This window comes from Glandiceps talaboti, chromosome 4 (genome assembly GCF_964340395.1).
Source record: "Glandiceps talaboti chromosome 4, keGlaTala1.1, whole genome shotgun sequence".
Taxonomy (NCBI): Eukaryota; Metazoa; Hemichordata; class Enteropneusta; family Spengelidae; genus Glandiceps; species Glandiceps talaboti.
Window position 1 is genome coordinate 9,086,209 of NC_135552.1, and position 14,273 is coordinate 9,100,481.

The following is a 14,273-nucleotide window of genomic DNA, read 5'->3' on the forward strand; positions in this document are numbered from 1 at the left end:
CCAACAACAGGTAATTGGATTGGTATTGAATATCATTTGATGTCATATACAGATCAGAATGAAATTGAAACGAGCTCAGGTGACAAAATAACCAAACCAAGGAAAGTAGCAGTGAACAAGCTGTAGAGAAAATATGTGGTGATGATATGAATGATATAACACTGTTGTTATTATTATCATTATTATTATTATTATTATTATTGTTGTTGTTGTTGGTGTTATTGTTATTATTATTATTATTGTTGTTGTTGTTATGTTGTTGTTGTTAAGTTCATTGATATCCACCTTGATATGGTGATAAGGCGATACATGTTAAGAATTGATCCAATAAGTTCAAGTGCAAGAATTTACATACTGTGAACTGAGAGGATCACAGCCAATTGATCAATTAATTATTGTTTCTACTGTACTGCTATACACTATCAATTCATATTCTTAAGTCATACATATTACATCGTCAGATAAAATTAATGTTAAGTTTATTTGCCACAAAAATCCCATTTGTATAGTACATCACATCTCATTGTGGTCTGATACAAAAACAGGTAGACCACCTGACGATCATGAGATATTATGTGGGCATTACCTGACCACATGATGATCATGTGATATGTGTTTGACTGGTATTTTCAGACCACCTGTTGATCATGTTATATTTTGTGGGTAGTTGATGACTATCTGTTGGTGACGTAAAATTCTACGAGAACTACCTTTTAATAAAGCACAAGCATAAGCAATTGTTACATTGAAAATATGTTCATGGCCATATCGCAATCTTTCAGTACACGATAAATACAGCTTCTGTATTGAATATTGAACCATCTAGAAATTTGAAAAAAAAAAACATGTACAAAAAAAAGTTTTCAAATAAATTGGTAAATTAATACCCAGATAGTCATACTTGTTGAAATATATACTGTTACACATTAGCATCTACTTTTAATATTTAAGGTATAGGAAATGACACTACCAGTATTTCAGAATACAAAAAAAACCATATTATATATGTAATTTTCCACTCATCTGGAAGTTACATTTTACTTAGAAACCATATCTTGGGGTTAACTTTAATTTGGACAGGTGACCCAACTACTGGTTTATTTCTAACTTTGACTGATAGTTCATGACATCCTGTCATAGTACCAGTGTATCTCACTGAGAATGTGTCATTGTTATTGTCTGTAACTTTCACATCCTTTATCTCGTTGTCAGGTGTCTTCATCACTGCTTTGATGTCTTCGATCTTCAGGCTTCGCGTCTTCCCGTCTGGTATGTCTCGTCTTGTCAAAGTTGCCTGAATCTGCTCTCCACGTCTCACATGTTTAGGAACATCACTAAGTTCATACCCACTCGATATTATCACTCCTAAAGACTTGTCTTTAAAGAAGTCTTCTGACTTCTTGAACTCTATGTTGGCGCCCTCAAGTGGTTCACTTTTAATCTCAATTGTCGTCAGCTCTTTCAAATGGGATGCCATTTCCTTCTTTGCAGACATTATCTTTGCGGCATTCCCATCATGCACCATTTCTTCTGTAAAGCCCACTACGTTGGTCAGGTAGTTTTCAGCAATGTCGAGTTCTTTATGCTGTGCTTCCAACCTTTGTTTTCTACTTTCATATTCACCTGCCAGGTTTTCCATTAGCCGATTTCCACTAACTTGTATCATGACAGTTTCGTCCATTATTGTCTTTTCCATGTGATCGTTGAGTTTCTTTTCTTCAACACGGATACGGTTATCCAAAGATTGTGACATAGTTTGTACAGCTTGCTTACTGGTCTCGGCTTCTTTTTCTTTCACTTTAAGTCCAGCTACCATTACCTCCAACTCCCTTGTATATTCTGTAGCTGCGTCTTTAAGGAGTCGATAATTGTGGGTTTTATGATCAAAAGCAGTACATTCGAGGCAGATGGGTTCTTCGCATTTATCGCAGTAGAACTTTAATGGTTGGATCGGATGGTTGTCGCAGTAAAATGATGGTTGGACTGACACTGGGTCACTCACTTTGGCTTTGTTGTACACGTCAACTGACATCAACTGATGTATGCGAGTCAGTCGAATATTCTGGTGTGCGTGTGCACAGTTCTTGCAGAGAAACATTCCACATTCTATGCATCTTACACTGTTTTCGCCCTCTCTGCATCCACCACATATATTTGATTCTGTCACCTTTTCTTCTCGTTCGTTGAACTGCCTTACCAATTCATTGAGAAAGAAGTTGTTTGGAAGGTCTGCCACTCCCGTAATTGGTAATGTGTGTTTCTCAGTGCACAGAGGACAGAATAAAGCGGAACTCCTACCCGCTAGTTTTGACAGACACTTCTCGCAGAAATTATGCATACACGGTAGACGTTTAGCATGTTGGTACCGTTCACTGCAAATTCCACAATTCAAGAAATTTGCGTTGATTTTTTCCATGAACTCGTTCTTCTCTGTCGTCATCTTGTGTGGCGTTGAAATGCAGAGGTATACGTTAGTGGAGTGGATAACATGTACGATATCTCATATGATCATCTCACCCACAAATAGTTTTGATGAACACTGTACTGTACCCTGGTACTTTGTACGGTGTGGTGAACAAACTTTTACAGTCACGAGATACATAGGTCAAAGGTGATTTCCTAGTCTACTGTACAGTTGAACAGAAATACGGTGAACTAGTTCACGACTTCTTTGTCTTTGTGTATACCTCATTGTTCGTGGACGTTTGTCCTGTTTGTACAAGTAACGTTCTCCTCAACACATTGTCAGCGAATTTTTATGCGCCTGATTATTTTCGGAAAGACACCTTCGAGACAAGGTACGAGAATATATCGTCACTGCATGTGAACTAATATATACAAAAGTGTTGACGTTAAAATAAAATAAAATGCTAATTTCTTTGTGTTTCATATTATGTTGATATTATAATGTTATTTTAATTAGCGTGAATTAAGGTGAGGGGTATTTAATTTAAAACGACGTATTCTGTTTCATTTCTTATAATATTTCATCTATTATAATTGAAATGAACGGGAAATCAAAGACAGCCTTCATGGTCTCATGTTCTCTCTACTGCATGTACTGTGGTCGTTATCCAGTTCGCTGACGTCATGAAACGTGACTCTGTTTGAAAGTTTGCCGTGTACAGTCTGGTGTTATTATATTTCTTACACCATATCATCAAAATGAATGCTTGGTAGCATCGACTTAACGAAGGTAAAACATCAAAGATTGTGAAGAAGTTTGATAATTTTTCGAAAACATGCCTATAGAATATCAATATATTAGTATATTTGATGAAATCAACGATACAACAACCGTTTCAACCCTTTTATATGAAACCAGGTTGCTCCGTTTATGGTCACCAACAATATATATCATTCGACTTAATGACGTTCAATATGCAAATATAATACATGGTAATCACTTTCAGTTCACACTAGTGTTAATACACTATATCACTGAAACATATGAAGATAGGAATGTGAAGAAGTGCAAAATATAGCTGTTCTATGAAAACGAAATAAATGTAAAGTGTGGGCGTTGATGGCGTCATTGTACACTGCTAGTTATCTTGGGGTATTTACCAAACCAACAAGACTTCCATCAACTCTGTTGTCATCAACGAGACGAGAATAAACAGAGTAAACAATTAAATAAAGATAAAGCACGGGTGTACGTTGCATCTGGAATGTTGTACACCAATGATTTTTCTGCATATATTAACACTTCTGAAGCCTTAATTGTTTTGCACGTTCAACCAACAAATTTTAAATACTTTCAATACATGATGTAAAAGCGAGTTTACACCTTCTTATCGATAAACATGTATACGTATACGCATCTGATGTATTTGTGTGAAAAATGAAATAAGTCGTGTGCAAAAGTAATAACATGTAATTATATGAGCTATTCTAATATGTTATGGTCAGAAATGGATTTGTTGTAGTATTCTTAGTACTGAAGATGTTACACAAACATGAGTAAAAGTTGTATACTTTTGATCTGGTATATCACACATTTTATGCTATCAGTCATCATGTCAATGCTCAATCTGATTAAAATCCGATGTGGTGAAAGCGGCTAGATGTCCTTATTTACCTCTATTCATCGTGTTGTGACGTTTGTTTTGTTCGGAGTGATCGCCGCCTTCCCACATCTGAACCGGTGTAATCTACAATCCCGTTTGAATCTCGCGCTTTTGAATAGCCAATCAGGACGAGCGTTATTCATAAAACTTGACAGGATGTTTTGCAAACAGCAGGGCACCACTTCCCATTAAAGGCCATTCCAACGATTAGATCGGATGAAGTAACCATTTTCACTGGGTAGCAACATTGCAATTCAAATTGTAAAACATTTAACTGTCTCTGCAAAACATAGTTTCAACGAGAAATTTTATTTACCAGTTCTCATGCTTTTTAGCCTTCAAGTTGTTTCTGTCTAGTCTATATATTCGCACGTTTCCGTAATTTATACGAGTTGATTTTGACTGTGACATCGCACCACGACGTTGACGAGTCGGCCACGCCTTTGACATGCATGTTTCAACTATCATCTACAAACAACTACAAATCCGTTTGGAATTACTAAACTATTGCTGAATAATTATTTCAGGTGACCGAACTTTTGATTTTCACGTTAATAGAAGGATTGAATCAACATCAGTTGAACGAGCAACTTGTTGCTACTGCGCTGCCGAAATAAACGTTCGCAATACCACGCTTTCTACGACAATTTAGTCCAAGTTTAGAGGTCACTTCACATCAAGTCAAACATGTGACATCTCATCGGTAATTTCCGGATTTACATTCGTAACTATTAGTTTCACGTTATACCCTAACATGGCCTAACTTTAGAACCTTCGCCAAGGTGGATTTTGGCAACTTCCTCCCCACATAGTCTATTCAAATCAATTATCATGAAGGTACGTCCTTTAAAAGTTGCGACTACGATTGAACGATCGGCTCTGATCATGTGCACGTACCTACAGACAAGATCACATGACGTTACCTACGTATACGTGGTGGAGTGCCGTATTTATATTTGTGTACGATGAATCGCATCGTGTCTAAACAGCTACCCGTCTTGAATTTGGCATTAAATCCTAAAACGTAAAGCTATATAGGACGTTTTAAAAACCGAGAGTTGTTGTACAAGTAAATGAGGTAATGTCTACATTAAGTGTAATCAGTAATGACTTGGCTGGGTTGTACGCTTAATACTAGTATCATCCTAGTCGCACGAAATTGGTTGACACGTGCGTTCGTCATGTACCATCATTTGTAGTTGTGATGACCGAACAAACGGAAAAAAAGTCTCTTGAATTCAGGAACTTCTGTTTAGGTGTGGGTGAATAAAAAATCATGTTTTCGTAGCATTCATGTGGTTGTTTTTGTCATTCATTAATTGTACATCACTCCCTGGTCAGCTGGGTTACTTGGCCATACGGTTATTTCAGAACAACATGCATCTCACTCTGTGTATGTCGGTAAAGTTTCTGACTGTCATTTTCAAGAGTAGCAAAATAACATTGCCTCTTTTGATTCCATCTTAGTGTGAATTAAATATTCCTGTAGTGATTTTGACGCACGCAAAAACGAAAATCGTAACTCCCCATCCCCAAGGAATTACGTTTGTCGTGCGTCAGTTTTAAAATGACACGGCCCCTCACAAAAACCATGTATAATAAAATAAATAGTTGACTCGCTTGCTGGATCTACACTCATACACACATGGTGCCATTTCCTTCAAGTCAAAAGTCTACTTCAAGATCGAATACTGCATGATGATACAAAGAGTGATTACGGCCCGGCTGGGTGCCTACTAAAGGCTTCACTGCATGCGTCGGATGTGGCAACTGTATCTCTAAATGATTTTTGAAAGAAGCGTGCTGATTGGTTGAGAAATCCTTACAATATTGTCCACGTTCAATGGGATTGTAGATTACACAGGTTCAGATGTGGGAAGGCGGCGATCACTCCGAACAAAACAAACGTCACAACACGATGAATAGAGGTAAATAAGGACATCTAGCCGCTTTCACCACATCGGATTTTAATCAGATTGTATGGTAGGTAGAGGCATAGACAGTAGAGGGGAGATAATCTAGCGAATTGATTATCGAGATACTACCAACCCCCCAGGGAGTTACGCAAACGTTTACACAGTATTTGAGTGACAGCTGTTTGGACGCTTCTAACCCAACATTTCGCCACATACCACATGACAACATACATCAAATTTCGCTCCCAGATCATCATAATTTACAAAACAATTCACACAGGCGCCTCTTCTACATATTTATAATTCATTTTGGGATACATTTAGAGTAAATGCTCCCGAAATAGCCGTGATTTTGACAGTTTTCTTGGAGCACCCAGGCGATGTTAGGCGTACGAGAGGCTTTGCATAAATGAGCGTCCCTACTGTAATCCTCCTTTTATAGTCGATACGGGCCTTTTTAATGCTTTGGATTTTTTATTCAAAGTTTGGGGAAAGGAAAAGGTGGTCAATTATTTTTAATTGTTCCCATGGCCAGTTAACAGTTTAGTAGACTCCCAAGGGACTGTATCAACCACCAGTGCTCACTCACGTGTTATCGACCTGAAATGTGGTCAATAAACAGTGGAAAAAGGGAATATTGGAGAGGTGCACCGATTACTCTAACCAATCAGTCGATGATGTAGTAACCTTAGTTATGAGACAAAACAATCATCTAAGGGACTGGTGTCTGTCTAGTCCAGGGGTCATGCTCCCTTTATCGTCTCGTATGCTGCATGTTGTTTACCTTTACTACATACCGTCGTACCCACGTACGCAGATCCAAGTTATGGCAGACAAAAGAACGACGACGAGACCAAACACTGATCAAACCCATTGCCACTGAGGGGTTTCCCTGACAGAACACGTCGGCGCCCCAAAAGAATTTACTTGAATGTAAAACTTAATTTCTATTCATAGCATAGTTCACTGCCTCTTTCAATTTGAATATAAGTTCTATCATCGCTGAGCAAAATACAATGGTACAATCATGGTACAGTCCATACAAAAGGACAATTGAGAAAGTGGTTCAAGCCAACAAACGTGCTTTCGTCGATCCAGGGTTGATCCAGGGTTGCTTTTTTTTTCATTCTTCTACCGAGATTCAAGAAAAGTGTACCTCGTCCGACAGGTAGGCCATATACGTTGTAGCAGTTTTTTTCTTGTCTGTGGTCGTAGGCCCTATGGGATCGCTAAATGGAGACCAGCGAGAGTATACCCTAATGACTATACATACGTTGAATTAGTAAATATCGAACACTATTTATGACTTTAATTGAGTTTGTTATTTTCCATCATGTTTTGTTTGACCAGTGCAGCGTGCGATTCATGGTTCAGTGGTTTCAAAGGATCATGACCCCGGGAAAGGTATACATGATTGTACACACTGTGATCAAACATTATTATTAGGAGCCATGCACAGATAGAATTGTATTTACACAACCACAACATATGTCCTAACTTTGCCTATATATTTATTTGTAGAATTCTTGCATCAAGTTTTGTAATTCGAAAAAGAAACAATTAAGAATGGGAGCATTCCAAAGTGTTGTCAAGAATTTGTTCGGCAAAAAAGAAATACGTATTTTGATGGTAGGGTTGGACGCTGCTGGCAAAACAACGATTTTATACAAACTCGAACTTGGTGAAATTGTAACAACAATACCTACGATTGGTGAGTATTACAATGTACATCAACGGGTCTGGCATGTTTATACAAATTCGTATGATGCATAACAATAGCACGTATAATGTATTCAGTTAGTCCGTACTGTTTATACAAAGTCGTATGATGCGTAACAAAAGCGCTCATAGTTTATTCTTTTATTCCGTACGACGCCGATTTGATAGAATCGCTCTTGTAAAATTACAATACTTAACATCACACCACTTTAGAAATGGATATAATGACATTGAAGAAGGGAGATCTGTATGTGACAACCACGGTTTATGAATATGCAAACATCCGTTTACACCTAAATTTCATGTTATTACATGTCGTAAAGAGAAATGACATCTGGCACACATCATCTTTTGCCATTGGCTAATTTCGTGCATATTTATCTAAAACTTTTTTTATCGTCATAACTATTTGATTTCGGTCACACTTCTCAACTAAAGACTAATTGTTGTCACCATAGACTGTCGTATTTTTAACAAAGCCTGCTGTTCCACTATTCGATCACACTGCATGCACGCTGCGATCGAAGAATGAAAGCAGTTGTGTCTGACTTTTCGTCACAAATTGATTTATGTTCCAATAAAATTGATTCGTATGGCAATGTTTATTCTTGACTCGAAATCGTCTGATGATTTTTAACGTACGTCGCAGTTAACCAATTGTAACATTACTTGCAGTGAATTTATATGATCATATAAAACGAGCATATTTTTACCCCTACCATAAACGTTTGGCTTATACACATCTATATTATCTTTATTATCGCCATTTTATTGTATTCTCATAGAACCATAGACAGTAACTTTTTACTGTCTAAAACATCTTTGTATTGACGGAAGAAACCGAGGTTCCCGCGGTTCCCGCGGGACCGACCAGAAACAACGATCTGATTAATATTCAGGTACCCATTCACACTGAATTCATTATGCCATGTCAAGCGGTAATGAGTTTCTCATGAATATGCACGCGTACGGTAACAAAGCGGTAAAACCGCCGGCGGTACGGGAGGGTTTGGATTCCCGCGGGAACCGCCTGCGGTACCGGCAACTTGAAATGGACTACTACTTAAAGTAGTCACCATTATTCAAAACTACGTGAAAGGCGTTCAGTTTGTATCTGGTGACACCACTATACAGCTGCGATCTCTCCGATAAAAAGAATCATGATTTGCGGTGTAAAGTCATTATAAAAATTTAACCCCCTCAACCAACACGCTACGATTTAGCAGCTGTATGGAAAGAACTCGCTGCCAGATTTTAGCAGGCGCTGTAGCAAGTATATATTATATGTGGCACATATAGAATTAGAAACTTTGCTGGATAGAAAAAAAATTGTTAATAGTTTAGCTACTGTAACAGTAGGATTGATAACATTTACAACCAATTTCAAGTTAGTGTTCATTGTTCTGTTTGATAAAACATACACTTTAAGACAGTAAGATTGCACATTTTGCCTCATTTAAACATATTGCAACTAGACGCAGACCCATGGGCGCCAATCCCGGGGCGCCAATGTTTTGATGTCTACATTTGATATCCGCATGGTGGCAGGTTAGTACATTTTATTGTCAAAATGTAACAAGAAACTGTATTCATTCAATCTTGAATTGCTATCTTAAAGTGCAACAGATGTGGTTCTTATTTGTTTCTGCGTGGTTGTATCAAACAGAGAGTGAACACTAACAGGAAATGGGCTGCAGATTATGCTACTAGTTTTTTGGATAACTTTAAATGCGTATGTCATTTTCTTGAATGTTTATATGTTAATCATTAAAACATTTGTTTGTTGCATGTCAGGATTCAACGTAGAAACAGTTGAATACAAGAATATTAGTTTCACAGTGTGGGATGTAGGTGGGCAGGATAAAATCAGACCGTTATGGCGCCATTACTTCCAGAACACACAAGGTAAGTTGTAATTCAACTTTACACAGTCAAATCTAATACTAGTATTCGTATTAGAACAGAGTACATTATGCTAAGTGTAAATTCAAATTTGGTACCACGTGTAGTACGCTTTGATGTAGCAACATAATGTGATAAATGCATGTTTCAATATTTTATCCCAAAACGCAAAAAAAAATTAAATTTCTGTAGCAAAATGTAAACTGACATGTCTCTCATAAGAAAAATATATTACATTGAAGGAAAAGATGCACAAAGGCCAAGTTCAAGGACAAAGCTTAACATATGTTCAAATAATCATTTCTCAAGTGAACAACAAATGTTCAACCTGTAATAACCCATATATTTTCTTAAAGGTTTTGCTCAAGGTACGCTGCCATTGCGTTTTTATTTGTCAGTGCGTGAAAATGTGAACGTTAGTTTGATGTGAAATGTTTCCCTTTTATAAACTCCCTACATTGATTGGGAAAAGATAGCTAGACTGCCTGTCACTCGATTGGCATGTTCTGGAGTTATTTAGGAAGACAATTTCACACATTATTCAAGTGTGTTAAACATGCAACTGCCTGGGCCTGGGACCCTATTTTGCATTTGACTGATTGTATGTTTGGAGGTGGAGAACTTGTGATGACTCCCTGGCAAGTAATCACCAAAATATAAACATTACCTATATCTGGGTTTTTCACATGCAAATGCAGCATATTTGAATAATCCTGAATGACACAAAATCTAAGCAGCTGTTTGCAGGGGGAATTTGTCTCATTTGGAAAGTTTTTTTTCATTCTATGAAACAAACAAACAGACTGATTTTCAACTAATTTGTGTATCAAGTTACCATCCTACGACATTCACAAACAAATTTGTACATGATACATGACCTGTGTGTTTCTTGGAGCACAGAAACAAGACCCAGCTGGAAACAAGACCCAGAACCTACTGCTCTGTACAGCAGTTTGAATTTCCCGCTTTGCATAGATTAGCCATAATCCTCTTTATATAGGGCAGTTCTGTCTTTAAGCAAACATTTATCTCATTGTGTTCTTTCGTAGTACACCACGAAGGTTTACACACTGTAATGGGAAGTGTCAGTGAACATTTCGTGATGCGTCAACTTTTATTTAATGTTTGTGGTATACAACTGGGTATTACTATTACTATTCGAAGTCAGATATTAAATGCATATCATGAAATGATAAAATATGATCATACAATGTTTGATGTTGTACGTATTACAAATTATCCTTCCTGGTATGTAAAATAAGTAACGATTTTGCAGTAACGTCTGTTCACATGTTCTATATTCGTATAAGAATTAGAATCAAAATCACTTTGTTCTTCATCCCACTAGGTGAAATTAAAATGCGTCACATGCATTCATGCCATGTACCCCATAATGCCTTAAAAGAGTGATACGTGCCACTGTACATAACCATTTTTCATTCACTGTTTGCTATGTATTGGTCTACTGTGTTTGCATTTTGGTTAATTTACCCGCTAGGAAGTACGTATAGCCTGAATCCAAATCACAAGTAACCAGATATTTCTTCTTGTCCAGGTTTAATCTTCGTAGTAGACAGTAATGACCGTGAGCGTGTAGGAGAAGCAAAAGAAGAACTCAATAGAATGCTAGGTGAAGATGAACTTCGGGATGCTGCCTTTCTTGTGTTTGCTAACAAACAGGTTGGTGTGTTGTTCAGGTCTATGTTACTTGTATTTCAATTGAGAATCTCTTCCAGGCAAGTCAAAAGTGAAACTATCATCATTGTGTAAAACCTAACATGAAACACAAACGACAGTGCCATTGATCTTATTTAGGTTGGAAATAAGATGTTAACGCTGCACCAACTACAAGTGGAACATTGTGTTTGAAAATGTTTTGCAACATACAATAACTTGCTCATAATATCGTACACCCTGAACAGTATTGAATCACCTGTGGATATTATACATGATGTGGTACAATAGCTTACGGTTTTTGAGTCCGTAACCAAAAATCAGCGCCCTCAACTACGATCAAGATTTCAAATTGTTACTGTAATAATGGTAAATTGACATCTTATTAAAATGTACAATGTCTGATTATTTGAATCTTAACAATTTTCAATGAATGGATTGTGGTTGTCTGACCGACAAATAATACAACTGGTACAGTTAGAACTAGTACAGGTTTAACTAGGTGATATATTCAAATAAAGCTTTCGCTCAAGTTTTGAACTTGTTGAACCACCACCTACGGATAATATTGACCACCAATTAACAGATGCAGTGTCTTTTTAATATGACCAATTTTTAGTGAATTTATCTTTGGTTAATCGATAAAGAAAATTGTCCAAGTTTTAGCTAGTACAGGTTTAAAAGAAATAAATCCACTCAGACTTATATCTGGTCTGTCGATCTTGTTGTTTTACTGAAATAAACTAAGCTAACTCTGCCTGGACTATACTCGTATTGATTTACTATCAAATTAATTGCATATGACTTTAGATGAGAAGATATAGTACCTCGGTAACCGATAACCTACTCACCTTTGAATTCTAATAGCCCTACCACACTTGACATATGTTCGATCATTTTAATAAGGATTTCCTGTGAGGGTTTATGGGTAAAACTCTCGTGATGACGTCACAAATACATGTTCCTTTTGTATGGACAAATACACAGAGTGCCAAGACAAATCTGCGATCAGGGTATTTGTTACGGATGATGGTAGTAATATATACATTCGTGTACTAAGGCTGAAATTAGTCTGGATGGTCCCTTTAAAATCATGTGGACAAGTTGTACACGTGTCGTCCATTTCACATTTTTGGTACCAATTATGTGCCACAATCAGACCTTCCTGAAAACAAATAACCATCACATCACAACTCTTGAGATGAATTCTTTGTTGAATTTTAACAAACCGTTTATGTTTCAGCACACTCCCTCTGATTTCAATAAGCTTCTGTATTAGTTTGGCACAATGGTTTTTACACAACATTATCTCCATGTTTTGAATATTCATGATACCACATTCCTACCGTGATGTAATGGATTGATTTCGTAAAACAATACAGATCTGTGTTTTTACATATTGTATTTTGTTGTTCTTTTGTTTTTGTAAAGGATCTACCGAATGCCATGAATGCAGCTGAGGTTACTGACAAACTAGGACTTCATAATATACGCAATCATAGTTGGTACATCCAGGCATCGTGTGCCACAAGTGGAGATGGTATATATGAAGGGCTTGACTGGTTGGCCAATGAAGTCAAGAAGAAGAAGAACTGACAGACTGAATATTTATTTACAATTCTAGTTTCTGCCCGCCATCTACTATGATTTTCCATGAAAGAATATAAATCTGTTTTGTCAGTTTAATAGGACCGGGTTTGTTCTGGGGGATATTATCTGTTAAAACCAAGAACGAATGGCGAACAATTGCAAGATGGCTGAGTTATGTTTATGATATAGGATTACTGAAGTCAGTACAACCTTATCCCGGAACCTTATACACTTAAGAATATTGTGGACAACTAGGACAAACTCATGAATGTGAGGAAAAACGCCAGGATGCAACGTCAATCATAACTTAAAGGGTATTTCATATCGTATTGATCTCCTTTGGTTTTTCGGTTATAAGTGTCATCGTGATCTGTAATAGCTTAGGTGTGTTTTATCAGATTAACTAATTTCTTATTATCACAGTGTATTTTGTTATCAGCGTTTCTGTGGTAATATTAGACTTGTTGTTCCTTGGGAAGTTTAGTACATTTTGGTGATTTGATGTATAGTACATAATATGTGTAAGTATTCATGTGATAGAACTAGTGATCAGACCAGAATTCTACATTTGCTCACTGTTTATACTGGTCAACGTAACATTTTTGTGTGTTATATATGAGCCCAAGGTTAAATATTAAAATAATGGTATAATGTCATGTGGTACGTGAAGATCTATAACAAGTTTGTTTTTTACTTTTGTAAAACACATCCTGATACACTGCGTTTCTACAATGTACCTGGATGGAAGTATGTTGTGTGTGAACGTAAGTGTATTTTTGTGCGATGTTATGGTGTACTGTGTGGTTTGTACCAAATCTAGTCACGGTTTAAATGTGAAGATATCAATCAGTTGTGATAAAAATCGTAGTGTTACATTTGTACTTATTGAGAATTATATTAGAGAGAGAGAGAGAGAGAGAGAGAGAGAGAGAGAGAGAGAGAGAGAGAGAGAGAGAGAGAGACTTAATGAATACGAACCCTAAAATATCAAAGACTTGACATTCACTCATTTGTCGTTACCAAGAGATAGATGCATTAGCGCGTTCCTGTCCATTTTAATTACTCTGGCGTCGTGTTTAATTAACGTCTGTTAGTAGTGTACGTTAACAGTTTGGACTTATTGCTTTTTGGGATTGAAGCAAGATCGACTTGGAACATTTCACCCCATTCATTAATGTGTCTGTCTGTCTGTCTGTCTGTCTGTCTGTCTGTCTGTCTGTCTGTCTGTCTGTCTGTCTGTCTGTCTGTCTGTCTGTCCTTCCCTCGATTGATCGTCCGATACATACATAAATACATGCATCCGCCTGTCCGCCTGAACACATAAAGGAAAAGGTAAGCCTCTTGTTACATGTGGAGTTTTGTCGTTTTCAAATCATAGGCATCTTTTTTATTCACGGACGAG

At 37.1% G+C, this 14,273-nt stretch overlaps 2 protein-coding genes across 2 annotated transcripts; one reads left to right on the forward strand and one right to left on the reverse strand.

Moving 5' to 3' along the window:
- Positions 1-1,030: 1,030 nt before the first annotated feature.
- LOC144434112 (tripartite motif-containing protein 2-like) lies at positions 1,031-2,440 on the reverse strand. Its single transcript, XM_078122567.1, has one exon. The coding sequence runs from the start codon at positions 2,438-2,440 to the stop codon at positions 1,031-1,033; it is 1,410 nt and encodes a 469-aa protein (XP_077978693.1).
- Positions 2,441-7,444: 5,004 nt separating this feature from the next.
- Positions 7,445-13,249, forward strand: LOC144433747 (ADP-ribosylation factor 1-like 2). The gene is made up of 4 exons (XM_078122105.1): positions 7,445-7,697; positions 9,500-9,610; positions 11,163-11,287; positions 12,713-13,249. The coding sequence occupies exons 1-4, from the start codon at positions 7,553-7,555 to the stop codon at positions 12,875-12,877; spliced, it is 546 nt and encodes a 181-aa protein (XP_077978231.1). The 5' UTR covers positions 7,445-7,552; the 3' UTR covers positions 12,878-13,249.
- Positions 13,250-14,273: the final 1,024 nt, after the last annotated feature.